Genomic DNA, 27,363 nt, shown 5'->3' with positions numbered 1-27,363 from the left:
TGCCTCTACACCTAAAGAATCAGAAGCTCTTTGAGGAGACTGGAAGTAACCTGCCTAATAACAAGTTCCTTTCACACCATCGGCCTATTCTTCACCTCACTGGGGGTATGGAATCCCTGGTTTGTTTTCAGACTGATGATCAACTTAGATGTGACCGTTTGATTTCTCTTTGCTTGTCACCTACTCAGATCAGCATTGAAGCTTATAACTATCTGCTGTTGCTTTAGCCCACTTAAGCTGGAAGGCTGCCCCCAAACTCAGGAATATTTCATAATACCAACTGCTCAGAGTTCTTGCTGTGTTATCCAATGGAACACTGAAGTAAAAAAAAAAAAGTACATAGTTTTTGTTTCTCTAATCTGTTTTCTTCACTTTCCAAGTAATTTGTGTTTTTAAAAGTATATATGAGCAGGCTCATTGCCATAATCTAGTTGTGCCGGGTCATTTGGCTGTAACTTTAGTGGTGATGGAGACCAGATCTGTCAGCTGTGGGGTCTGTTCTGTTTGGATCTGACAGCTGGCTGCATTAACTATCTTGAGAGGTTTGCTTTGCATGGAGATGAGAGGGTGGGAGGGTGGGAGCCGTGGTGGAAGAAAGCCATCATTTTATTTAATGTTCTGTGTATGTTTACTGATTCCAGGACTAACATTGTGCAGCTGTTTGGACAGCTGCCACTTGATTTCCTTTTGTTTACTGGTTTAGATTTATTAAGGTTGTCTTTAATACCTGCTCATTGTCTGCTCTTTAACTGTCATTCCGTCTTTATGAAATGTGTTTTCATTTGTTCCGTCTCTTGGTTTAGGTCTGATTTGATGATTTAACCATTTTCTAAGACAAGCAATTTTGAAATTGTGCAGGTCAAATGGAGGATGCCTTATGCTTACTTTGTTATTGTCCTGTAGCCTTATTATTTTAGCTAGATACTTGATAATTTGGCAAATAAGTTATCCTTGAAGTTAAACCAGAACTTCCCTTGTGTTTAACCACCATCTATGTTAACTTTTCTAACTCGGCACACGGGTAACTTAGTCTACATAGTCCAGACTAGCACAAAAAATTTTTTGAAATAAGTAACTGAACAATTTGAATTTTGTTTTAACCACTTTCTCTGAATAGATCAGAAAGCTAAAAGAGTCACACACACATTATAAAAAATAAATATAATTACTTGTATTGATTACCAATTTATGAAAGAGCCCTGGTGTGAGCTGCTGACTATAAGGTCGGCAGTTCAAAACCACCAGCTCTCTACTCCTTAAAGAGTTACAGTCTCAGAAGCTCACAGGGGCCGTTCTAGCCTGTCGTGTAGGGTCGCTGGGAGTCAGCATCAGCTTGGTGACAGTGGGTCTGATTTTGGTTTCATCCATTTATTCAGGATTATTGTCATGTTCTTCTCTGTTTACAGGTGAGGGACCTATCTATTGCTTATTTGCTGGTGACAGTAACCTATCTCTATATTGGAGTCCTCGTTTTTGCTTCATTCCCATCGCCACCACTATCCAAAGATTGCATTGAACAGGTAAGGCACTCTGTAGCCTCTCTGGTTGTCTATACCTCCCTGTGTGTGCTGAACAGGCAGAAGACAGAGTAGCAAGAGCACAGTGTCAGGCGTATGTGTGTGAACACATGTCCAATCAGTACTGTCTCTGTGGGAATGTTGCCCCCTTTGCCATCCTCTCTGAGTCTGCTTCCTCAGCTCCCATAAAGCAGTTTAATAGAAGTAATACGGGCTCTCTAGATTTAGGATGGGATGTCTGAGATGATGTACACACCCCCCCCACTGTTAACTTACAGTGCTCCAATAAATGATATCATTTGCATATTATTTTTCTCTGTGTAAAGAACTGTAACTTGTTCTCATGGATTTGTAAAGTCTGCACAAAGAATACATTCACTCAGCTCCCTTGTTTTCCAAAGCCTGGACTTGCACATGCCCTGGATCAGCTGACATCTTAGCTCATCAGGACCAAATGATGGGTCTGGCTCTCGTTTTGTATTGCATGGCAGGCAGCAAAGCACAGAAAGACTGTTTGACTGTTAAACGGGGAAAAAGAGACAAGTAAAATATCTTTCTTTTATCTGTGCCTATCATAAATTTAGGAATAGTATTAGGAGTATTAGTAGACTTAAGAAATGTCATAGAAAGATTACATTATCTTTTCATTCCAGTTCTTCCACGGGCTTTTTTGAAAAGCCTCTGGTTCATGTGACTGAACAGTTTCACATGACAAGTAGCATTTCACAGTGGCTTTCCTTCTAGTTGTAAGAAAAGCTGCATTACAGAGTAGTAGAATATCCAGTACAATTGGTTACAGATGAGTTATGGGCGTTCTTCCTTCAGGATAGACTTACTAATGTTCACGTCTTTGTAAGAAAAATAGGTTTGAGGTACTGCTCTTAGACTGGCTTGAAATGTTCTTCTACTCTCGATTTCCTTAATTCTACAAGTTCCTTGGCAGCCAAATGTTTGCTGAAATTTTCCATGAACAGCCACACATAAAGCCCACTCCCTTGGGAATAGGCATAACTGTGGTGTTTGTATTCAAAAAGAAAAAATTTAAGTAAAAATTATGTGTGATTAATTAGTTTTCCCAGAAACCGGAGAAAACTATTATAAAAGAGAGTGGAAACATCTCTTTGTTTGGTAAAGGGCTGTAAATAACGATAGTACAGAGTCGATAGATACGCTCTGACTGTATTCTGTGATATTGACTTTGGAAGGACTAGCAGGCTTCAGGAGGCTTCAGGGAAGGAAAAGCCAGAGTGCTGGTGAGGGTGAAGTAGCATGGAATTAAATGATCCCTTTAAATATATTAAAGTGAACTTGATGTATTATCTTTGAGCCTGTTATAGCAGTTCTCCTCCAACTATCTCTGCCGAAGGAAACTGTGCTTTATTTATTGACTTTTATGTTCAGTCCATTGCAGACAGGCGCATTTGTAAACTCAGACACAAAATTGGCACGGTCCAATTTCTGTAAACCTTTCTGAACACTTTCCATCTCTGTTCTGTTTTTTTGTTTGTTTTGCTTTATTTAATTTTTCCCCATTTCTGTTCTTAACGACAGAACAGTTAGCAAGCAAGCTATGAACCAGCACCCATCCACAAAGCACCATTTGAGTATCATCTGTGTCCGAAATAAGCCAAAGGCCTTCCCTTATATGAAACCACAGATACGGAATTTGATTTTTAACATTGTCTCATTATCTTTCCTGGGTTAGAATTTTTTAGACAACTTCCCTAGCAGTGACATCCTGTCCTTCATTGCAAGGATATTCCTGCTGTTCCAGATGATGACCGTGTACCCACTCCTAGGCTACTTGGCCCGAGTGCAGCTCCTGGGCCAGATCTTCGGTGACATTTATCCTAGGTAAGGGCTCTTCTCTTGACCAGCGAGATGTGCCAAGCAACACATGACTGTGCAAACAGGTCAGTTGAAACTGTGACTGATCCTTTTGCTATAAACGTTTGCCTGATGAAAATGGTTACTAAGGATAGATCACTGGTAGATCAAAAGATAGCCTTTTCCCCGAAAATCTTTAAAAATAGAATAGCCACTCCCTTGTCCAGAGAGACTTAAGGTACATTCCTTCCGGTGGAGTTACGTTAGCTCCCATGCGAGTTATTTTTATCCTCTGGTTGAGTTGCTACAAATGTGCAGGTTGCCGAGATATATATTAATAGTGAAGAGTACCTGTTTTGGCAGTGGGTGACATCTGAGAAGCAACTCGTTTATTTTAATTGTTGGTTATTGGCCTTTACTTATGTATTTATCAGCGTCCGTGCATGCTTATACTGATGGCCATTGGTTTGGAAAGGAAGGGGACATTTATAACTCAGCTTGAGTTCTTATCTTTGGTAACTGCTACTGTATCTTTTCAGTTGTCAGTCTCTTTGAAGATGTAGCCCCGCTCCTCCAAGGAAAATCTCCTATACTCTTGTCCGGGCCTCCGTGAGGCTTCCCTGTGGACCCCTGGTTAACTACTGCGCTTCCTTATTCACTTTTACTATGAGTTCATCCTAGTGAACAGAGCCTCCCTCACTGTGATCAAGTCAATTCTGACATGTGGCGACCTCGTAGGAGAAGCTAGAACTGCCCCTGTGGGGTTGCAGGACTGGAACCCTTTTCAGGAGTAGAAAGCCTCGTCTTTCTCCCACAGAGCAGCTGGTGGTTTCCAGACTACTGACCTTGCAGTTAGTAGCCCAACACATACCCACTATGCCACCAGGGACCTAGTCCTCGCATAAATTCTCTTAAATGAAGAAAACTTTTGAATGAACTTGGGGGGAATTGCATTTTCAGTGACCAACTGTAAACTGGTGGTCTTCCTTCTTGTTTGAAGTGAACTGATGCAATCTGTCTCCTCAATCAATAAATAATTTTAGTTGTAAGTATTTTGATGTAAAATACAAAGCAAAATGCAAACGTCAAAAGTTACTAGGTCTCTAACAACAGCAACAGTTCCATCTTTCTTTTCTAGAAGATTGGCGTCTAGTAAACATAAGATTCCAGTTGTGCTGTATTTGCATTCGTCAAATTCGAATAAATGCAATGAAGGCATAGATGAAGAATGTCACATAAAGACATGATCCATGTCTTCCGCCATTCTTCTGCAGAGTGTGGCTGGTCGAAGGGTCCCTTTTCATATTAAAATATTAAATTGCATATTTTCTGCTACCACCAAAAACATGAATATCCACAATTATGAGTACTCTACAAATGGTGCATACTTTGGAGCGTAGTTTTGGGTCTCGGAACCCCTTTGCACACTGAAAGCTTATTGAAGACCCCCTTAGGAGCTTTAATTTATGATGATTATCTCTAGCAATATAATACGAAAACTAACTCGATGCCAATATATGACAACACATGAAGAATTAGACTGAGATTGTTTTTAATATAAAGTGTCAATAATGAAATCATCATTTCTTACCAGAGATAACATGTTTTTATGGAAAATAACCATTGCTAAACAAGAGAATAACTATTTGTTTTGCATTTTTTAATTCTCATTAATGTCTGATTTTACTAATAACAGTTAGATTCCGTATCAGCTTCAGCATTCAATGTATTGTGATATGTTGCTTTCATTTAAATATATGAAGAAATCCCAACCTTATGCATAGTTGGAAGATGAGGGGTGTTTTTTTTGTTGGTTTTTTTTTGGTTTTTTTTTTATTTATTTTAACAATTTATTGGGGCTCATACAATTCTTTTCACAGTTCATACATATACATACATCAATTGTATAAAGCACATCTGTACAGTCTTTGCCCTAATCATTTTTTTCTCTTTTCTTCTTTTACATTTTATTAGGGACTCATACAACTCTTACCACAATCCATACATATACATACATCAATTGTATAAAGCACATCCATACATTCCCTGCCCCAATCATTCTCAAGGCATTTGCTCTCCACTTAAGCCCCTTGCATCAGGTCCTCTTTTTTTTTCCCCCTCCCTCCCCATTCCCCCCTCCCTCATATGCCCTTGGTAATTTATACATCGTTATTTTGTCATATCTTGCCCTATCCGGAGTCTCCCTTCCCCCCTTCTCTGCTGTCCCTCTCCCAGGGAAGAGGTCACATGTGGATCCTTGTAATCAGTTCCCCCTTTCCAACCCACTCACCCTCCACTCTCCCAACATCGTCCCTCACACCCTTGGTCCTGAAGGTATCATCCACCCTGGATTCCCTGTACCTCCAACCCTCATATGCACCAGTGTACAGCCTCTGTCCTATCCAGGCCTGCAAGGTAGAATTCGGATCATGGTAGTTGGGGGGAGGAAGCATCCAGGATCTGGGGGAAAGCTGTGTTCTTCATCGATACTACCTCACACCCTAATTAACCCATCTCCTCTCCTAAACCCCTCTATGAGGGGATCTCCATTGGTCGACACTTGGGCCTTGGGTCTCCACTCTGCACTTCCCCCTTCATTTAATATGATATATATATATACATATATATACATAACATATATACAGATACACATATATACACATACATACACACACTTATATCTTTTTTTTTTTGCATGATGCCTTATACCTGGTCCCTTGGGCACCTCGTGATCGCACTGGCCGGTGTGCTTCTTCCATGTGGGCTTATTTGCTTCTGAGCTAGATGGCCGCTTGTTCACCTTCAAGCCTTTAAGACCCCAGACACTATCTCTTTTGATAGCCGGGCACCATTAGCTTTCTTCACCACATTTGCTTATGCACCCATTTGTCTTCAGCGATCCTATCATGGAGGTGTGCAGTCAATGATATGATTTTTTGTTCTTTGATGCCTGGTAACTGATCCCTTTGGGACCACTCGATCACACAGGCTGGTGTGTTCTTCCATGTGGACTTTGTTGCTTCTGAGCTAGATGGCCGCTTGTTTATCTTCAAGCCTTTAAGACCCCAGTCACTATCTCTTTTGATAGCCGGGCACCATCAGCTTTCTTCACCACATTTGCTTGTTCACCCACTTTGGCTCCAGCCGTTGTGTCGGGAGAGTGAGCATCATAGAGTTCCAATTTAATAAAAGAAGGTATTCATGCATTGAGGGAGTGTTTGAGTAGAGGCCCAAGGTCCTTCCGCCACCTTAATACTTGACCTATAAATATAGACACATAGATCTATTTCCCCATCCTCCTATATATATTTGCATGTACATGTCTTTGTCTAGACCTCCATGAATGCCCTTTGACTCCTAGCTCTTTCCTCCATCTCCCTTGACTTTCCTCCTGCCCTACTACCATGCTTCATCGCCACCTGGGCTAGAGTATACCTCTTCTCTAAGCAACCTTACCCTTGATCATTTCCCACCAGGTCTGCTACTCCCCCTTCTCTACCATTTGGGGTCCCATGTTTTTCCCTTGTCCCTGGGTTTGTTAACACCACTTCCTTACCCCCCCTACCCCCCCACCCCAAGTCCCCCCAGAACTGTCGGTCCCGTTGTTTTTCGTCCAGATAGTTCATCCAGCCTGTCCTATTCAGACAGACCTGTGGAGTCACTAACATGCACGAAAACTAGACAGAGGAACACAAAGCAACAGTATACAACCAGACAACAAAACAACCAAAACAAACCACTGAAAAAGAACAGAACAAAACAGTTCACAAGAGAAAAGCTTGTAGTTAGTTCAGGGATCGTTTGCTGGCCCTTAGGAGCGTTTTCCAGTCCAGTCTGTTGGGGCACCACGCCCTGGCCCCAAAGTCCACTTTCAGCATTCCCTGGGGACCTTGCCACTCCATTCTAAGGGGTGTTTTTAATAGCCTTTTCAGATATTCTTTTATGCTGTGCTAAAACTTGGCAGATGCTAGATTCTTAAAGGTTAGCTGCAATGTGGAATCTGAAACTCGATTGGATTAAAACTCAACCCATTCATCTATCTTACAGTTTGGATCCTGTTCCCATGCGTGAGTTTGTAATGCCATGTTTGGCTATGTGGAACATATTGAATTCACTGTGTTCTGCAGATCCTCCAAATGTTTACACATTGGATTTTATCATATCAAACCCCCTATTTGTTAATACCACTTCCAGCTTTGTCATAAACATTTTTAAATATTGGGAAACCATCAAGCCCAGGGTAGTGAATACAAATTCTCCAAAATTCTCATTTTTACTTGGAAGCTCTAGTGTTATCATTGGCCACGCATGCTGCCAGTTGTCTGCCTTGAAGTGACCCGCTTGCGTCATTCATTTTTGAGAAGAAGTCTCTCATCCACCCAATTCTGAACGGCCTCCGCTTGTCTGTCTTGCGAGTCAAAATTGTGTTCCTTGAAAAAATATCATCTTGTTTGCCCTTCCACTCACTCACACATGTGCTTTACCCCAAGAGAACCATTGGAGTAGCATGTGTCGCACACGTGCTTGGTTTCCTACTGCTCCCCATCAAGGAGCCCTGTACCGTGGCAAAAGTGCCCCGCCACTAACCAAATGGTCAGTGGTTGGAACCAGCCAGCACTCTGCTAGAGAAAGACTTGCCGGGTCAGCCTCTGGGAACACTGTGGACTAGGAAACGCAATGGGACTCTGGGCTAGATGGGCTCTAGAAATCGGAATCAACTCAACGGCGTAAGGTTTAAACATCTTCTCAGCCACACAGAAGATTAAAATAACTACTCCAGATGCAAGCTTTACTGAAGTTTATCATTTCCACTCCTTGATTGATGAGGGCATTTGTAATGGCACTTTCCTGAAGGGCGGGGCGAGCGTGTAGCAGTAAAGAATACCAGAGCTACGGGGACAGGTAGATGCTTGGCCTTGCTGCGCTCCATGAGAAGGCAGTGCCCCCATAGCTTGCCCGACAGATCCTGTGTGGTTCTGAGAAGAGCTTTTCACTCAGGAACTCTGTGGAAGGCTTTGGTAACCCCCTTGTGGTTTGTGGTCACCCTTTGAGAAGCGCTGCTTTGGAAAGTGCACAAACTTGCTTCCTTGTTCAAGGCTCAGCCGTGTCACAAGGCTCTGAAGCGATTTTAAAGTTGGAGTTGCTGGATAAATAGCAAGATCTGAAAGCCTACATGTCAGTGTAATTCATCAGGATGTATGACTAACCACCTATTTGTGTCAATACTTTTTTCTTATTTTTATTTCTTCCGGTAATCTTCTGGGATTCATTGAGCCCTGATATACGTCAGGCTACAAGGGTTTTGTTTAAGCGCAAATTAGACTTTTGATCATTTTGTGTTTGGGGCAGGCAAGAGGGGCTATTATTTCTTGAGTATTAAACTTTATTGGAACTAGTTTATTGATGCCCCAAAAATGATTTCCAAACCTTTGAATTCTTGACATCTAGTTAAATTTAGTAGGATACTCTCTGTCCATGGGAAATAGTGAGTAACTTTAAGTGGTTAAATTGAAAATTAAAACCTACCCATTGTGCCGTTCCCTTAATATAATTTATCTTTCAATTAAAATTTTCAAATACTCTACAAACTGTTAAATATAGAAAAAGAGGACAACTTGCCACCACAGATCCTAACACAAGCCTACTGCCTTCTCAGGATATGAGGGAGGGGGCTTCAAAAGTACACTTAAAAAATGGAATTAAAAGATAATGGAATTTTTCCAGGAACTTTTTGAAGCCCCTCCACATTTCTTTCTAATGTTTTCCAGATGTCTCTTATACCGTGAACATCTGATGGCACCCTGCGCTTAGATAGCTAGTGTTGCTCTACTCTACCTAGATTGTTTTCCTATCAATATAATTATGCCTTCCTAGCTTTAATATGTTTCTTCTAGTACTTTTTTTTGTCTTGCTGAACATTAGGATGCTTCTGTTTTCTCCATAAATGTGTGTAGGCTAGTAGCTTTCCCCATGGATTCGATCTATGTACATATATTTATATGTTAAGTATTATGGGAGCAGATGGACATTGGGCCTCTACTCAAGTTCTCCCTCAATGCAAGAACACTCCATTCTACTAACATGGCACTCTGTGATGCTCACCTTCCCGACACGCTCGCTGAAGACAAAATGGGTGCATAAGCAAATGTGGTGAAGAAAGCTGATGGTGCCCAGCTATCAAAAGATAGAGCATCTGGGGTCTTAAAGGCTTGAAGATAAACAAGCGCTGTCTAGATGAGAAGCAAAAAAGTACATGGAAGAAGCACACCTGCCTGTGTGATCATGAGGTGTTGATGGGATCAGGTATTAAGCATCAAAGACCCAGAACAAAAAATCATATCAATGTGAATGAGGGGGAGTTCAGAGTGGAGGCCCAAAGCCCATCTGTAGGCTGCAGGACATCCCCTTACAGAAGGGTCGCAGGGAGGAGACAAGCCAGTCAGGGTGCAGTATAGCACCAATGAAGCATACAACTTTCCTCTAGTTCTTTAATGCTTCCTCCCACCACAATCATGACCTCAATTCTACCTTAAAAATCTGACCAGACCAGAGCATATACACTGCTACAGGTAAGCACTCGCAGCACAGGGACTCCAGGACAGATAAACCCCTCAGGACCAATAATGAGAGTAAAGATACCAGGAGGGTAGGGGGATGGTGGGAGAAGAAAGGGGGAACCGATTACAACGATCTACATATAACCCCTTCCTAGGGAGACGGACAACAGAAAAGTGGGTGAAGGGAGACAGCAGTCGGTATAAGACATGGAGAAAAATAAAATTACAAATTATCAAGTGTTTATGAAGGAGAATGGGAGAGAGGAAAGTAAGGAACTGATGTCAAGGACTCAAGTAGAAAGAAAATGCTTTTGAGAATGATGATGGCAACGAATGTATGAATGTGCTTGACACAATTGATGGATGTATGGATTGTGATGAGTTGTACGAGCCCCCAATAAAATGACTTAAAAAGAAAATGTTGATGATAGCATATGTACAAATGTGCTTGCCACAAGGTATGTATGGATGGATTGTGATAAGAGTTGTAAGACCTCCCAATAAAATCATTTTTTTAAAAAAAGTTATTCCAAATGGGACAGGGAGTGTAAACTCCAATACACGCATTGGCCATATGTTTCAACATCATGTGCCTTGTTTACATAGTTACACAAAAGAACCAACCTCAGTGCCCTCTTGCCAGCCTGGAGTGCTACTGTCACCTGCTCAGGTTGCTGTTTCCTAGCTGAGCTGAAGGTGTTCATACTGAGTTTTACTCACATATCCGTGGCTCAATATACCTGTTCTTAATTTTTTTTCTTTCCTACAAACTCTCTCCTCAACGTCTAGCATTTTCCATGTGCTGGTCCTGAATCTCATCATTGTGGGAGCTGGAGTGGTCATGGCCTGCGTCTACCCGAACATCGGCGGGATCATAAGGTATTGCCTGGGAAGGGGCTGGTCCCCTTCCTATTGTGTTCTGTGCACTTGGCTTGCGCAGTTTTAACTCGATCATATGAAGCTCCTGCCAGTCTTTAAACTCGTGCCACCCTGATGTCGCTCGCTGGTGTTTGGTAAGACGCTCGTGTGCTTTCAGTTGTGCTTTCCCTCTTCTGTCAGCCTGGCCTCTTTCCCTCTTCTCTTTGTCCCATGGGCTCCCACTGTCTTTCCATTTCTCTTCAGCCAACAGATAATGCTGTTTTGCTCTATAACTTCTTGGGAGCACCTGGAAAGTCCTTACTTGTCAAAGTTATATCCTAACTGCCCGAAACCATTTCTACTCGAACCTACTTGTCAGTTGCAGTCCAAGGGGAAGTGTGTGGGGTCAGGTGACACTTTCCTTACATCACATCCCTGCAAACCCTGACAGGTTGAATGGAGTGGCAGCAGTGTTCTGACTGCGTTGTGGCCTTGAACTGGCATGGGAGACTGAGGTCTAGCCTGGCCTGCTTCCTCCTCCTCACCCACAGAAGGCAGGGCTGAGCCACTTTTGGAGGCCCTTACCTAGGAAAGGCGCAGAGAAGCAAGAGAGCAGCTTATTGGTTCTGTGTGTATGGTACTGAATGGGCTTAAACGGTTCTGCTTCACAACCTAAGGGTTGGAAAAGGGATAAGAGCACGAGCTCTGTGTGTGTTGTGAGCTCCGGATGAACCGCCATGGAGGCAGCCATCTGTGCTCCTGCTGCACCAGAGCTAGCCGGCCCTCAGAACCGCACGATGCTCAATTGGTTTATAAAAGATCAAAGGTAGAAAGCCTGTCTCCACATGTTTCCAAGGAAGGAGCCACATTCACCGAGCCACGGAGGAAATAATGGGGATTTGAGAGCAGAATAAAAAAAATCTGTCAGACGGGCAGATGCTATAAAGATGAGCAGGAAATAATATTTTATATTCATTAAGATAGCAAGTAGAATAAGTTTTAGCCCCAAAAGCATTATGTGAACAGGAAATGAATCAAAGCCAGCTCCATGGCAGTCTCGGGTAGGATTCAGATTTCACTGTACATACTGTAACTGTAGGTCAGATGAGGAAGCAAAATGCAAGATGAGCAGTAACACAAAAAGCTTTTATTTTGCAGATATTCCGGAGCAGCATGTGGCCTGGCCTTTGTGTTCATATACCCATCTCTCATCTACATAATTTCCCTTCACCAGGAAGAGCGGCTGACGTGGCCTAAATTACTCTTTCACGCGTTCATCATGCTGTTGGGCCTGGCGAACCTGATCGTTCAGTTTTTTATGTGAAACACTCACCTCTCTTCTCAAGAGATCAAATGGTATCTCAGTTTGGGCAACGTTCAACATAAATTCACTTGTAGACACTGTGGTGGTAAATACTGTTCTGTATGTTTTCCTAGGATCATTTGGAAAGCCAGGGCGAAAGTGGGCCCTTAATCAGTGTTTTGATTTAATTAAGGGACATGGGGTAATAGGAGTGATCTTAATCTGTTTTTGTCATATTCACTTACTTTTAAAAAAATCGTTTTATTGGGGGCTCATACAGTTCATCACAATCCATACAACCATCCATTGTGTCGAGCACATTTGTACACTTGTTGCCATCATCATTAAAAATCATTTTATGGACAGTAAAAAAAATTAAATAAATAAAATCATTTTAGTGGGGGCTCACAGCTCATCACAATCCATCCATCCATTCATTATGTCGAGCACATTTGTACATTTGTTGCCATCTTCATTCTCAAAACATTTGCTTTAGTATCAGCTCCTCATTTTTGTCCTCCTTTCCCACACCCCTCCCTCATGAACCCTTGATAATTTATATATTATTGTTATTTTCTCATGTATTACACTGTCCGACATCTCCCTTCACCCACTTTTCTGTTGTCCATCCCCCAGGGAGGGGGCTATATATAGATCCTTGTCATCGGTTGCTCCTTTCTACCCCACCCTCCCTCCACCTTCCTGGCATCGCCACTCTCACCACTGGTCCTGAGGGGTTCGTCGGTCCTGGATTCCTTGTGTTTCCAATTTCTGTCTGAAGCAGTGCATGTCTTATTCACTTGCTTCTGTGTTCTGATTTGTCTCATTTGTAGTATGTGCTAGGGGCAGTCATGCTACCTTGTGCTTTTGGAATGACAAGGTGGTCTTGGGTTTATTTTGGCTACCGTGAAGATTCTCAGGGTGTCATAGCAACAGATAGCCAGATTCTGTTTCTGGGGGATGTTTCACTGTATTCATTTCCATTTAATAATGCACTTGAATGTTTTAATATCTGAGAAACTTATTTCTGCCCATTTAATGATGACTGTGACAGATGTATTGTTTACCAGACTAAAAATGTGGGTCTTTCCTTTTGTTGTCTGGGTAATTCATTACGCCCAGAGTCCTGTGTTAGACTTTTCCTGAATGACGTTAGCATCTTGAGTTTCTTTCCATGAAACCAACTCCTCTGAGCTGTAGTTGGCTTCATCAGGGAGCTCTGTGTGAGTGTGTATCTCCTGGCTCACACAGGACTTTGATGTGAACTCATTCAGGTCACATCACTGTTCATTTTACACTCTCTTGCCTCGCCAGCTGGCTCTGAATTTTCTTTAAGGGAAAAATATGTAAGGTTTGATGTGGTTAACCCCTAGTAGTCACTTCAAATCGAGCCTATGTAAGAACAACTAAGGACATGATGAAATTTAAAATGGGTAGTTTAGCCCCATCTTCTGTGGAGAACCCCTGAGGACTAATACTGAAGTAGGAGGGATGAAGGAAAAGTGACTGTATAATATCTGTGGGTGATCTTCCAAATTGAGTCTCCTCATCACAGTAATATATTTGGAATAAGAAACAAATCTATCCATAAAAAGAGAAATACACCTACTCCTCACTTACCGACATAGTTAGGATCCAAGGACAAAGTTGTTACTCAGAAATCAGCATATGCAAAAATGGAGGGTGATCACGCCAGATCACAACCTGGAAGATGACCACATGAATGCCAAATTACACTATCACCTAACTGCCCAACATGAAAATCATGACTCAGTCAGGCTGACACATCACCATCACAGCCACCAACTCTCGCCTCCCACCGCAGCATTTGTCACTGCCAGACGTTTACCGCTAATGCGCAGAGTACAGCGCTGTACATGGGAATTGTCAGGAAACGAGGTAATTGCAACATGAGCCATAGGTATTCTTGCTTTATTGACATGGATTATTTTGTAACTATAATGCAATGGCAGCTATTAAATGTAAAAAGTAGACTTTTCTGTTTCTACTTGTTCATTTGGAGACGATTGCATTTTGATTTGTTCGTTTCTATAACTGAGTCAACAACAACAATCTTCGGTGCTTGAAGAGAGAAAAAGGTGTGAAAGACATCATTCAGACCCCCGAGGAGCTGTTCATCAGGGAAAGAGATCATCTAGACAATGAACTGTGGGGCACGGCAGCCTCTTCCGAAGCCTGGAGGGGAGCCTCAGGAAAGGCTGGGAAAGGACCCTGAAAAGCAGAGCAGCGGGATCTGTTTCCGGCTCCTGCTAGCTGACCCAAATAAGAGGTTAGAGATGCGCCACCCTCGCCAGCCAATCAAGCATGGGAAAATACGTATTTTCGTTTGGGCAAATTTCCAGGACGATGCGTTTTATGAGCTGTCCGCAACTGGTTTTGTGTACGTTGACTGTTTCGTTTGTGTTTTCCCACAATTAACGTTCACATCTCTGAGCTGTGTGCAGCACAGCACAACTGAGCAATAGGGGGAATCATTTGTAACAGATCGGCCGGCCAGTACGGAAAGAAAGATTCTGAAATACATTTTCTCCAAAGACTTATTGAACTACTTGTATTTACAGTGTCAAATACTTCCACTCATTGGTGAGAGCAGAAAATAGTGTTGTTGCATGTTTTCCTTACAAAGCACTTGCCTATTATTGCTTTTTAGAATCCAGTGTTACTGTTTGGGGCTTGTTTTTGTTTTGTTTTTCACTTTCCTCCTCCAACTTCGGTCCCTCCTGAGTTGAACGTCCAGAACCAAATCCAAAGCCAGTCGACACCTAACCAATAGATTGTTGTATTGCCCCGTGATCTAAAGTGAAATCAGTCCCCGCCATGTGCCCACAGTCTGGCCTGACTGGCCTCAGTTTTACAGTTGGCTGCCGCCCTAACTTTGGATTATATCAACACACATTGCAAAATAGCTCTGACGGGAACTTCATAACGTAAACAGTATTCTCTAAAAGGTAATTTGTTGTCTTTTTATATAAAAGAAATTAAATCTAAATTATTTTGAAGAAAAACGACTCTTGGATCTTGTTTCATTGCATTTTGCTGGGAAATGCTGTTGCCTGGTAGCACCTACCCCCGGGGGCAGGGAAAAGCCAGATTCCATCTTTCGCAGGGCCAGACTTTTCAGGTGACCTTTGCACCTGTGTCTCACGTCAAGTCCCCAAAGAGCCCTCCCTCCTCCTTGGAGTACCTCCTGTTAATGTGAGACACCACGTGATTTTTCTTTATGACAGTAAACTCTTGTGACTGTTCCCTCCAAGAACATTCTACAATGAAGGTGACGTTGTAGCCTACATGTAACCCAATGTTTGGCCACAAGTTTGGTACCATAATCTTCCATTTAAACCAATAAAGAACTCTTGTTGTATTCCTTCCCTATAGAAAATTCTTCTTCTTTTTTTCCCTCCTCCTTCCCAACTCCTCTGTAGAAAATAAGATAGCCCTTATAAAGGTTAAAAGCCTCTCCATTCTCCCTAGCTCATCCCACACCATGAAGTACAGGCATGAGAGAGGAGTGGGACAGAACACAATCTCTCCAGAATTGTCCTGCTTTGGCTCTCAATCCCAAGTGATGCAGTTGTGTTTGGTCACAACAGGTTCTCAATATTCATCTGTTTAACTGGTCCATTCACTAGGCAGCGTTCGACTTTGAAGTTAACCGCTGTTACCTAGAATTGTGTTCCAAACCCAAGAAACCAAAGCGGAGCTGGGTTAAGTGAGCCAGGATTAGTCATTCACACCTTATTTCTGTACTCAGTGCATTCTGGTTTGTCTGTGAACAAACCAGACAAGGCCATTACAGTTGAACATCATTTGATTTCCCCTGGGTTCCTCTGAAATTCCAGCCCTCCTCCCTTTGCCGCTGCCCTAACTCCGGTGAATGCTGCAATGTAGCCTTGTCTCAAGCATCCTGTGACTTGAGTATAGGAGGGCGGGGTGATAAATGGCACTCTACAGTTAACCACATCTCTCAAGACAAAACTTTGTGGGACCCTAGGACAGTTAGAATTGTGGAAAGTCACATAGCGATGTGGACAAAACTAGAAGAAACCGCACAAGACTGGAAATAGACCCCCTCGTGAGATGATCGGGTTCTGCACAAATCGTTTGTGTTTTTCTATTATTTGCCTAATAAATTTTTAAATACAACAAGGGGAAAAAAAGACTTGTCGAACTAGGTCTAGACTTAGGCCATGAAGTAGAAGCTGCCCACGACACAGCTTTGATACAGTGGCTGCCCGACGGCCGAAGCACAACAATCGTGAGGATGGCTCAGGGCAGGGCAGGGATTTGTTCTGTGGCACAGAGGAGAGCTATGAGTCGGAAATAATTTGATGGAACCTAACAGTGACAAAGCACCTTTGGAGTGGGTGAGAGCGAGCCTTGGCTGTCCGGGTATCCATTTAAGTTCTGTGGGGCCCAAAGCTTAATGTGAAGCCTCTCCCTAGTGATGTGAGAAAGGAGACCATGCAGGGGGGAGACCTTGATTAACGTAGTAGCTTCTTTAGGCTTAAAATAAATCGCCCACAAACCACTTTCTGAGCAGGAAGGGGGACGGTTCTCTTAGGCTGGAGGAGGCGAATTAGAAGTTTCTGCACTAAATGACTCCGTGTTTAGCAGTCTGGGTTGCACTGGTTGACACATCAAGGTTTCTCTTTCTCTGTTCCCTTCAAAAGACTGTAACTTTGACCAAACCTGAGATTTTATTTCTGATGGTGTTAAATTGGATTCAGCAAAGTATTATAGGGTATGGAATCAGAAATGATTCATTTGGATCAAATTATAACAATTTTCTTTTGAGGATTGGAGAAATTCTCCCTGTAGGTGAGTCCTGCGAGCTATTTTTTTTTTCATCTTTACAGAGATAGCAAGTTCAAAGAATAGGGTTTCATTTTCAAATATCTATTTTTTAACTCTTAGTCTATAGTAAGGATGAGGAACCTTTGGAGGTTAAGAAATCTTGATGCAGAAAACAAGCTACCAAGAACACTGTTAGGAGCAGACAGTATTTGTTGTGATCTTATTTCAGAAAGGGTCTATTTCTACTCCACTAAAGTAATATCAGCTTTGAAGGAGTAACATGATTTTTAAAAAACAATAAATTACAAATGTATGACGCTCCTTTAAGGAGAAGACTCTAACTTTTTATTCAAATATAATAATCATTCCTCGGTGCCACATTAGAGCTCTATGCAATATTTTCAATGGTTGTCCTATACTTATGCAAATGTAGTATGAGTCAGAATCAACTTGATGGCAGTGATGTTGGTTTGGGTTTTCTCAGTGCTACTCGGATCCTCGCTTTTTCATGAAACTGATTATGTCCCTCCTGTAAAATCATTGAGCACTCAATAGAGAAATGGGCAAACCCTTTGTAATAGCTCTCAAGGGAAACACTGCAAGTCAACAGGAAAGGGAATGAACTACTGACACAATGTGGATAAACCTCTTTACCATTCTGCTAAATCAAAGAAGTCAGCCACAAAGTGTATATATTGTATGATTCCATTCATGAAATGTCTAGAAAGGGCAAGTTTATCAAGACTGAGAACAAAGCAGTGGTTGCCTACGACTTGGGATGGTGACAAGGAATGGGGGAACTTTCTGGTCAGATTTGTTGTAAAAGTGGATTATGAGAATGGTCACACAACTATAGATTTACTAAAATTATTGACTTAACACACTCCCATGGGTTAAATTTTATGGTATGTAAATAATCTCTTAATAAAACTTACAGGAAAAAAGTTTAACCATATTAGTAGAAAAGACATGTAAAATGCCTTTTGCTTTTTACTTAGCAAAAAGAAAAAATGTATCATATCCTGATAAAGGTAGAGAAAAATAGATACTGCTAGCTAATTGGTAAGTACAAACCAGGTGCAAACTTTCTGAAGTTAATTTGGTAGACCTCAGGGTGTTCATACATGTGGACTCACGCCTAGCAGCAAAGCTGAAGAGAGAACTGGACAAGTGTAAGCACAGAGAGAGAGAGAGAGAGACGTTCATCTCTTTACTGCTTGTAATGGAAAAAAATTATATATAGCCTGACTGTCTTATAAAGCAAAAGAGCTCACTGTCATCGAGTCAATTCCGATTCATGGTGATCCCATAGGCTAAGGTAGAACTGCCCCTGTGGATTTCCAAGACTGTAACTCCCTACGGAGTACCAAGCCACACCTTTCTCTGAAGGAGCAGCTGGTGGTTAACTACCGACCTTGTGGTTAGCAGCCGAACTTACAACCACCACCCTACCAGGGCCCCTGACTGTTAACAGTAGCAAAGAAATTCTGGAATATTCATCTACTGGAATTTTGTGTGACTTTCTACTTAAACAATGATATCCACCCACTGCCATTGAGTTGATCTCAACTCATTTTGACCCTGTAGCACGAAGTGACAAGACCGCATAGGGTTTCTAAGGCAGTCACTCTTTAGAAAGCATACTTTTCTCCCCAAAGTGACAGGTGGAATTTTAGCCACTGACCTTTTGGTTAGCAACCAAGCGCTTAACACCTGCATACTCAGACTCCTTAACATGAGGTAAGTGTATTTATGTAATAAATGTCAAACATGTTCTTTAAGTGGTGATTGCAATTAAATATAAAGAATGAAAAATTTGTGTACATACTATATTTTTACACAAAGCATTATGAGGTTTTTGCAAAAACCCCTCTGGTGTTACTTTCCTATATAGAATATGTAAATTATATGCATGTGTTATTTACATTGGTGCATTATATGCAGAAAATAAGATAGAGAAAAAAGTCTGGGAATTATATGACAAATATGAACATTAGTTATCTCTGGGTGCTGGGGTTGTGGGCATTCCTTTTTATTGTCTGTATTTTCTAAATTTTTGAAGTAAAATGTGTTGCATTTTTATGATTAAAAACAATAAATTTTTTTCTTAAAAAAGAAATTTTCATTCACTGACTACTCATCCCTCAAAGCTATAATTATGGACCCCATTTGATAGTAATAAAAATACTTTGGACCATCACACAATAGAAATTACATGTATATACATAGAAATTATATGTATTGTATGTTCATATAGGAATTATATGTATATACATACAATAGGAATTATATGTATTGATTGACAAAATTAACAAAAGGCTGCTGTAACTTCTATACTATTTTGTATATCACTTTGAATACATGATTATACTATCCACAGACATTTGAATAAGTTTCCAGCTTATTTCTCTTATTCAGTAGTCCATTGGCAATGCTTTGTTCACAAATGCATTTTATAAGTATTTGAACGTGGGTCCAAAGGGAGATTTAATGGCAAGGTATTACCTCCCACTCTAGGAACAGTTGCTACAAACCTGCCCACAGGCTTCTTGTCTGATGTTGGCACTGCTTGCGATCCTAATCTGGGGACAGCGGGGATTCTCCAGGGACTCGCCCCCATAGGGACCCTGAAAAGTGAATTTGTGCTCCCACTACCATCCCTAGAGTGTAGAATTTAGGCTTTGGTATCATTCCCTCCTCCGGGTCTGAGTGTTAATTTTTAGTCTTTGGATCACACGTGCTAGTATGCTGCTTCTGTGTGGCTTTAGTTGATTCCTTAGTTAGATGACTGGGTTTTGAGATAAGACTTTAAGATCCCAGATGCTATTTTTCCTGGAAACCTGGCGCCATCTGATTTCTTCGCCATACTTAGCCATGGCACCCGTATCTCCACTGATGTCATGGAGGCGAGTACATGCGACCATCGTATGAAGGTCATTGTTTTGCTTTCTGTTCTTCATCCTTGTTTCATGTTTTTCTGTATAGGGAAGCCAGGATTTATGAAAACTAACTAAAATAATTGTCTGGAGGCATGAGAGGGGGCGGGGAGTCAACACCAATGGGTACCAAAAAAATGTTCCAAAATTTATTGTGGTGGCGACTGCTCAACCCTTTTTGATATGACCGAACTATTGAATTGTGCGACGTGTTCATTACAGCTCAGTAAAACCCATTTTTTTAAACGGCTTTCAAAACAACTCTGTGGCTTGCAGTTTCCAAAATCCCAACAAGGAAAGCTGGGCCTACAGCCTTTAGCTCGGTAGCCCACGGCTCTTTCTGACCATCACAGCACCTTTCTCTCTTCCTCACCGTCCAGTTCATAGCAGACTACCTGTTCTTCCCTGACTCGGGCCCATTGGTCCACCTGCTTTAGTCTGTGCTGTGCCCCTGACCAGGGATGTATTTTCCCCTTTGTTCATTTGAAAAGCATGCCGTCTTCCTGGATACCTCGTGAAGATCACTCTTCTTACTGGGTCCCTGACTGTTGAGGTGCTATTTCTTTTGTGCTTGCCAGCATTGCAGACCTGCTTTGTCACAGCATCTGTTGTCTGGTGTTTTAATCACGTGCGTGTGTTTTCATAACCGCATCGGGAACTTTAATTTTACATCCACAGGACTTGCTCATGCTGCAACAGAGAGGTGGCTGTGAAAATCTCACTTGAAGGGGGGCATTGAAATAGACCAGATGTTGCCCATACAGGACTGATAGTCTAATTAGGAGAAGATTCCCAAAACAAGCCAAAACCAGCGTTAGCAAGTCAATTTGACTCATAGTGACCCAAATAGTGTTTCCAACGCTGTAAATCTTTACTAGAGCAGATTGCCAGCCCCATCTTGCTACCACAGAGCAGCTTGGGGGCTTGAACCACCAACCTTATAGTTAGCTAGCTGTCCCACAGTTACCCAACAGCACCACCAGGGCTCCATAAAAGTCTAATCTGTGATTAGTCCTGCAATAAAAGCTTTCCTGACGCTCCCTGTGCAGAGTCGCTGATAATACATGTCCTTGTAAAGGTGCTGTGTCGTCACTCACCTGGCAAAGAGTTTGCCCATCTGGTTATTTATTTGTGTGGGAAGAAAAAGTAGTAGGTGAGACATGGAAGAACTGGTTTCAAAAGCTTGGCAATGGACTAGCCGTTTGACGCACCGAGTTCCTTTAGGAAAATGGGGCTGGCTGGAGTCATGATGAAGACTTTGTGTTGCAGGAACTCAGCTTAGAATCAAAAGGCTGGTGATCTGAGTTCACCCCCAAGGTGCCTCGGAAGAAAGGCCTAGCGATCTACTGCAGGAAAAATCAGCCTCTGAAGCTCGGTTGTATGGGAGCTCTGGCACAAGAGTTACCCGACCACAAGCAGTTAGGATGCCATGGAAGCCCTGAACATTCTTGCTGGGCAGCATTGCCTTATTGATCCTTAATCTCAGTGCTCAGAATATACGTCTATGGATTTCCCATTCAGGCTTGCTTCCTAAGAGTTCTATTTATTCCTTTTATTGTCTACATTACCTGGCAGATGAACATTAATTTAAGAAACATTTATTGGAATAATTAGCGTGGACAAAATTCTGTCCATTCTTATTTTCTATGAAGGAAGAAAAGGCTCTTCTATTTTAGTCTTTGAAACATTGTTGACTGGTTGTGACTTTTTTAAGACATAATTTTATTTGTGTTGGTGCTTCAAATATACCCAACATTGCATACACCAACCTTTTCTGCATGTGCCATTTTGTGACATTGATTACATTTTTCAAGTAGTTTAACCATACTTTCCTCCTGTTTGGAATTGTTCCTGCCTCGTTGACAAATTCACTGCTCCTGGCAGTCAGTGTTCTTCTGTTTTGTTTTTTAGTAAGGGAGATGGAGTGGGTAGAGGGGGCAGGGATGACTTTATCTAATATTTCAAGTTGTTTTTGTGAACTTGAGTCAAATAAATAGATCATTAAAGAACATAATACTCAAGGTATATATGTGTTATTAGCTAAACTATTGTTTGATTTTAGTAAGACTTCAAAGTCACTGCCATCCTTATTTTGGGTACATATTTTGGATTTAATGCTCAATGATTATCCCAATCCAATAGTCTTAATAGAGGAGATGAAAGAATTAACCTATTGTTCATCAAAATGCCAGGCATAGGATTTGCACATGTCTGTAACAGACAGGTGGTTGTAACATAACATAGTTTGGGATTTGGTTTGTTGAGATTTCATTTGTTAAAAGGGACCCAGGAAATAACAGCCCCATCCCTTGAAGTTAAAAATCCTTTTAAAATTAATCAGTAATAATGGTCTTATTTCTGAGGCAAGTCAGGCCATTTAGATAATCAGGGAGCCTAAAGCTTTAGGGGATACCAGCCTGATAGCCCCTGGAAGAATGCAGACATCACTTGGTGATCTGATAATCCCTGGGGGACATGTAGATTATTTCCTCTGACCCTTGCTCCCTTTGTCCCTTTGTTTGATGGTTCTCTGATCATTGTAAAATTTGTCAATTATCATCTGGGCTTGTTGAAAAATCTGTTATTTCCCCCTACCCCAACTTGCCACTAACTTTGGGGTATATAACTGTTGGATTTTTACTGAATCTTGGAAGCAATTGTAGAGGTAGCAAGCCCCACTGTTCCCTTCTGTCAGCACTTGCAGAAATAAACTTGGAATTCACTCTGTCTTTGGTTGTCCAGTAACAGGTTCTCCTAGACCCTTTGTCAGCCAGCAAAAGTCTAAGGCAGCGGTTCTCAACCTGTGGGTCACGACCCCTTTGGGGGTCGACTGACCCTTTCACAAGGGTCACCTAAGACCATCAGAAAACACATTTCCCATGGCCTTAGGAACCCAGACACCACTGCTCTATCCATCTCCAGGTGGGTCTGCCTGTAGGTATGCCTACATAAGAATACCCATGCTACACCATGCTTCAAGATAAAGTTTCATGATAAATATTTCACAATATATAATTAAATTTTTGGTGATTAATCACTGTGCTTTAATTATGTTCAATCTGTAACAATGAAAGTACATCCTGCATATCAGATATTTACATTATGATTCATAACAGTAGCAAAATTACAGTTATGAAGTAGCAACGAAAATAATTTTATGGAAAAAAAATAATTGTATGGTTGGGGGTCACCACCACATGAGGAGCTGTGTGAAAGGGTCTCGGCATTAGGAAGGCTGAGAACCACTGTTGTAGACCCTTGTGGTTTTGGTTTATGAGAGGCTAGTGTGGTGTGCACTATAACTGAATTATTTGGATATTTCTGGGGCAATCTTAAAACATATTCCTTCCCATATAAAGGAAGTATGTTCTTGGCATTTTTCATCTAAAGGTATGGCGAAACACATGTCTGACATGTCTGTGGTCGCATAATATTTGTTCCTCTCCTCTGGTAATAGGTTTATTACTTTTGGTGAATCTGGCAGGTTGCTTATGATTTGGGGTGATTTTTTTCATTTAATTTTCTATAATTTCTGGTCAATCAATATTGTCCATTTGGTTTCTTTACAGGTCAAACAAAATTATATTTAAAAGTAGTATGTTGCTTTAATATCCCTCCCTCTTGGCGTTCCTTGATTTGTGTGTGTGATCTCTTGGTGGTCCCCCTTTAACAGATATTGTTTGACCCAAACCTGGTTGTGAGGTCTTGGTATAATTACTGGTGTTGTTTTGGCTTCGCTCATTATAGTTTCATATTGCTTCATTCTTTTCTTATCTATTCAGGGAATATTCGGGGTATAACATCCATCTCTATAATGTTAGGTAATTCTATGACCCCCCTCCCCCCTATCTTTCCTGGATGTCTTTATTATATAACTTCCAAATAATATTTGTTTCGGTCATTGTACTTTTATTACCCATAATTCCCTTAATGTCCATTTATCCTTTTGTTGATTGTGTTAATTTGGGATCCTGTGTCTATTAAAAATTTGTCTGCATATTCCTTTCCTCCTATTACATAATTTAAATTTATAGAAGGTCTATTATCTTTGTAAATCCAATTTATCTTCTGGGGTTTTGGTGCTGCCTGTAGCCTTGTTGGTTGGGGTTTTTGATCCTCCAGGGTGCCGATTGGCCAGTCCAGAACCCTTGCATTCATCGACCCCCTGACCCTTTGGAGGTTTTTTGGAGGGGGAGGGCTCTGTGTTTTGGAGGTGGAGGCCTTTGAAAGTTTAGTTCCCTGGTACGTTATTGTCATTGGGTGTGGAGTTTTCTGAGGTCCACCCCTCTGTACTCCCACCAATGGTTTCACTCTTTGGCCCCCAAATGTTCGTCTAGGATGGCCGAGGCTTAGGTCTTTATGCAGCTGCAGTACTCTCACCGTTCCTCCCACTGTTTGGCATCCGTGTAATGTGGATGCATATACTAGTTTCATCTTCCCGGGCGCACCCATAAGAAAGCTCCTCTTTAGGCCTTCGCGGGCACGAGTCACTGTGGGAGTTTGCATGGCTTCATCACACATCATGTGTAACAGCGCTGGTTGGCTTGGCGTTTGTGTCCCTTCCTTGGGAGTGTGCCACCGTAGTTGTTCGGTGTACGTAGGGCTCTACCGGTGCAGTGGGGCAGGCTCGCCCAGGATGTGATCCTCACAGTACTTCCTTAGAGTGGCCTGTACCTCGTGGCTTTCACATGTACAAGTAACATTCAATCATTCTTCCAGCTAATTGTATTGCACTAGCTCCTTTGTCCCAAAGGGGTACCAGCCAATCTGTTTTTTCCTTCCTGAGCCAAGTCTTGCCTTATATTAACATAACCTTGCCTACTATATTCTGAAACTTCTGTTAATCTTGTCAGCCCTGTTTTCCCATCGATCTGAGTGCCTCTTCACCTTAGTAACCATGCTCGGGTTACTCTTCTTAGTTCGGGTATCTTCCCTGAAGCGGCTGTCTTCCCTAAAACTCAGTTTTTGCAAGTGTGGTGACGCGTGTCTTTCCCCTTGTCAAATCATTGTGTACTTGGCCACAGGCTTGTAATAATATGGAGGGAACCTCTTTAGGCTGGGCCCTTTCAATTACTGGTTTTACATTCCTGAGTTTCGTAAGTCTGCTTCTAGGCCCCAGTGTTTGTAAGCCTTCTTATCCTGTAATAGGTCTTTTACTTCTGCCCATGGGCTTTCTATTGGTAAATCTTATGGTTTCTTTTCTTAACAATGTGGAACATGGTTCAGAAAGTTCTGAATCCACAACCGCTGGTGTAATTTTCTAAAATAATGATGCAAGAGTTTTAGAGTGTTAGGTGATATTAGCTTTATCATATAATAAAAATACTTGATTTTTGCTTCCGCTTCATACCTCATTGGCTGGGTCCATCCTCATAGGCATGAGAAACTGTCCTTATCCTTGCACCCCTTTCTAGGAAAGGCAGTTACTTCCAGCTCCTCTTAGTACTAGGGTGGAGGTATAACCCCTCTGAGCACCCTTCCAGGGAGGCTACATTCCCTGACCAGTTTGCTGGTCCTCTGTGTCTGAGGTGGCCTCTGCTCGACTAGGGTATCACTCCCCGGGTCGGGCGCCACTTGAATCGGTCATCTTGTGGATGGAGTTTAACCCCCAGTGATCTTTCAGTCTCAGAGGCCCCTTCCTTCAGTGGGTCACGTCCCATGAGAGTCAGCCTGGTGAGGCTTGATCGCTCAAGAAGATAAATCCTGCCGACTACATCATTATGTTAATGAGGGGCACGATCATTAATTAATTTACACTCTTTGACATTTTTGAATGCTCAGTTTATTCACTTCAAACACACACTAAACAGCATAACACTCTTTAGCTTAACATTAGGTTAATGGAGTGGCATATAAAAACATTATATTTAAGTCTCAGTCCATTAGGCATTGCCAGCATCGGTGTACTCACCCAGGTAGAGTTGGGGAGAGCAGATGATGTCTCCTCTTTGGTTCCCAGCTCTAATTTCAGTGTCTTTATCCAGGCCGTTTAGAGATATCTCAATAGCTTTTTGATGTCATTTCAGAAATTCTGCAGCATGCGACCAAAGTCTTATCGGTGTCCCCAGGTGTAATGGGGCATTAGTTTTCATGGCATCTAGACACTGTCCTTGTAGGTGGTTTTGATTAGGTGAGTTAATCTTTGCCATGTCTTTCATTTTAGTCTTTGGTTTATTGAAAATGGAGTCACCTATGCTCCTCGTCTTGCAAGGTAGTTCTTGGTGCTCTCATCATTTCACAACCCAGGTATCACTGTAATCCTGTACCCCCCCCACACACACACACCCCACCGATTCCAAATAAACTTTGTTCTCTATAAATTTTCTTACGCATAAGGCCATACAACATCTGTCCTTTAGTGAGTAATGACTTATTTCACTCAATGTAAGACCTTTTAGCTCCATCCATATTGTAGCATGTATCAAGACTTATTTCTCCTGCAGGATGGATTTAGAATTCCCACATTAAAAGATCTACTGACCGCTCTTCCTCAACTAACAACCACCGCTGTCTGTGTGACCCTACACTGCTCAAAGAACCTCGGGAGGTAGGATGAGGACCCTATTCCTGTACACACACCCTGTAGATTCTCTAAAAACATATATACAATTGTTTAGCTACTTCTTGATTTTTACAAAAGGATCAGAGCAGGTATGACAGCAGTTCTTAACCTGTGGGTTGAGACCCCTTTGAGGGTCAAACAACCCTTTCACAGGGGTCGCCTGATTCTTAACGGTAGCAAAATGACAGTTATGAAATAGCAATGAAAATAATTTTATGGTTGGGGTGTCACCACCACATGAGGAACTGGACTAAAGGATCACAGCATTAGGGAGGTTGAGAGCCACTGAGATATGAGAAGGCAGGCAGAGAAAGCACCATGGGCTCCATCTCATATAGTTTGGACTTGTGGTCAGGAGAGATCAGTCCCTGTGGAAGGACATAGTGTTTAGTGAAGTAGTGGGGCAGCAAAAGAGAGGAAGACCCTGAAGGAAATGAACTGGCCTAGTGGTTGTAACAATGGGCTCAAGCATAGGGAAAATTGCAAGGATATCACAGCAGGACCGGGCAGTGTTTTGTTCTGTTGTGCAGAGGGTCGCTGTGAGTCAGACCTGACTCGATGACATCTAACAACAGAGAGGGCTTTAAGAAGTTTATTAAAAACTCAGTGATCTTTAATATCATAGCTCCACAAATTTTTTGAGGCACTCTTACATTTGACTTACAATCCGTATTTTAAATCTTGCTAAAGTGCATTAGGGAGGAAGACGAGCTTTCCACTTCCCAGAGTTACCGTCTCAGAAGCCCACCTGGACAGTTCTACCCTGTTCTGCAAGGTCACTATGAGTCAGCATTGGCTGGAAGCCAATCAATGAGGGTGCATTGAATGAATCTAAGGATCTAGGATCTTAGGGACACCGACTATATTACAATAGTTTTTTAAAAGAAAAGAAATAAGGCAAATCATTCACTCAGTTTATTCTAACAAGGAAAACCCCAAAACCCAGCTTCTATAAAAGTCAGGAGCCCTGGTGGTGTAGTAGGTCCTA

The 27,363-nt window shown here is 41.9% G+C and overlaps 1 protein-coding gene across 4 annotated transcripts in view; it reads left to right on the top strand.

The window, feature by feature from the left end:
• SLC38A9 (solute carrier family 38 member 9) overlaps positions 1–15,439 on the top strand; it is a 97,788-nt gene extending 82,349 nt beyond the window's left edge. For 2 of the 4 annotated variants that reach the window (XM_075541045.1, XM_075541044.1), the window contains exons 12-15: positions 1,407–1,520; positions 3,223–3,371; positions 10,691–10,780; positions 11,918–15,438. In XM_075541045.1, coding sequence (XP_075397160.1) covers positions 1,407–1,520; positions 3,223–3,371; positions 10,691–10,780; positions 11,918–12,083 — 519 coding nt within the window. In that variant the 3' untranslated portion in view covers positions 12,084–15,438. Of the gene's footprint in view, positions 1–1,406; positions 1,521–3,222; positions 3,372–10,690; positions 10,781–11,917 lie in introns of all 4 variants that reach the window. The other 2 variants (XR_012782829.1, XM_075541046.1) reach the window with 2 other exon arrangements.
• Positions 15,440–27,363: the final 11,924 nt, after the last annotated feature.

Source organism: Tenrec ecaudatus, chromosome 2 (genome assembly GCF_050624435.1).
Source record: "Tenrec ecaudatus isolate mTenEca1 chromosome 2, mTenEca1.hap1, whole genome shotgun sequence".
NCBI lineage: Eukaryota > Metazoa > Chordata > Mammalia > Afrosoricida > Tenrecidae > Tenrec > Tenrec ecaudatus.
This window is presented reverse-complemented; position numbering and strand designations above follow the sequence as displayed.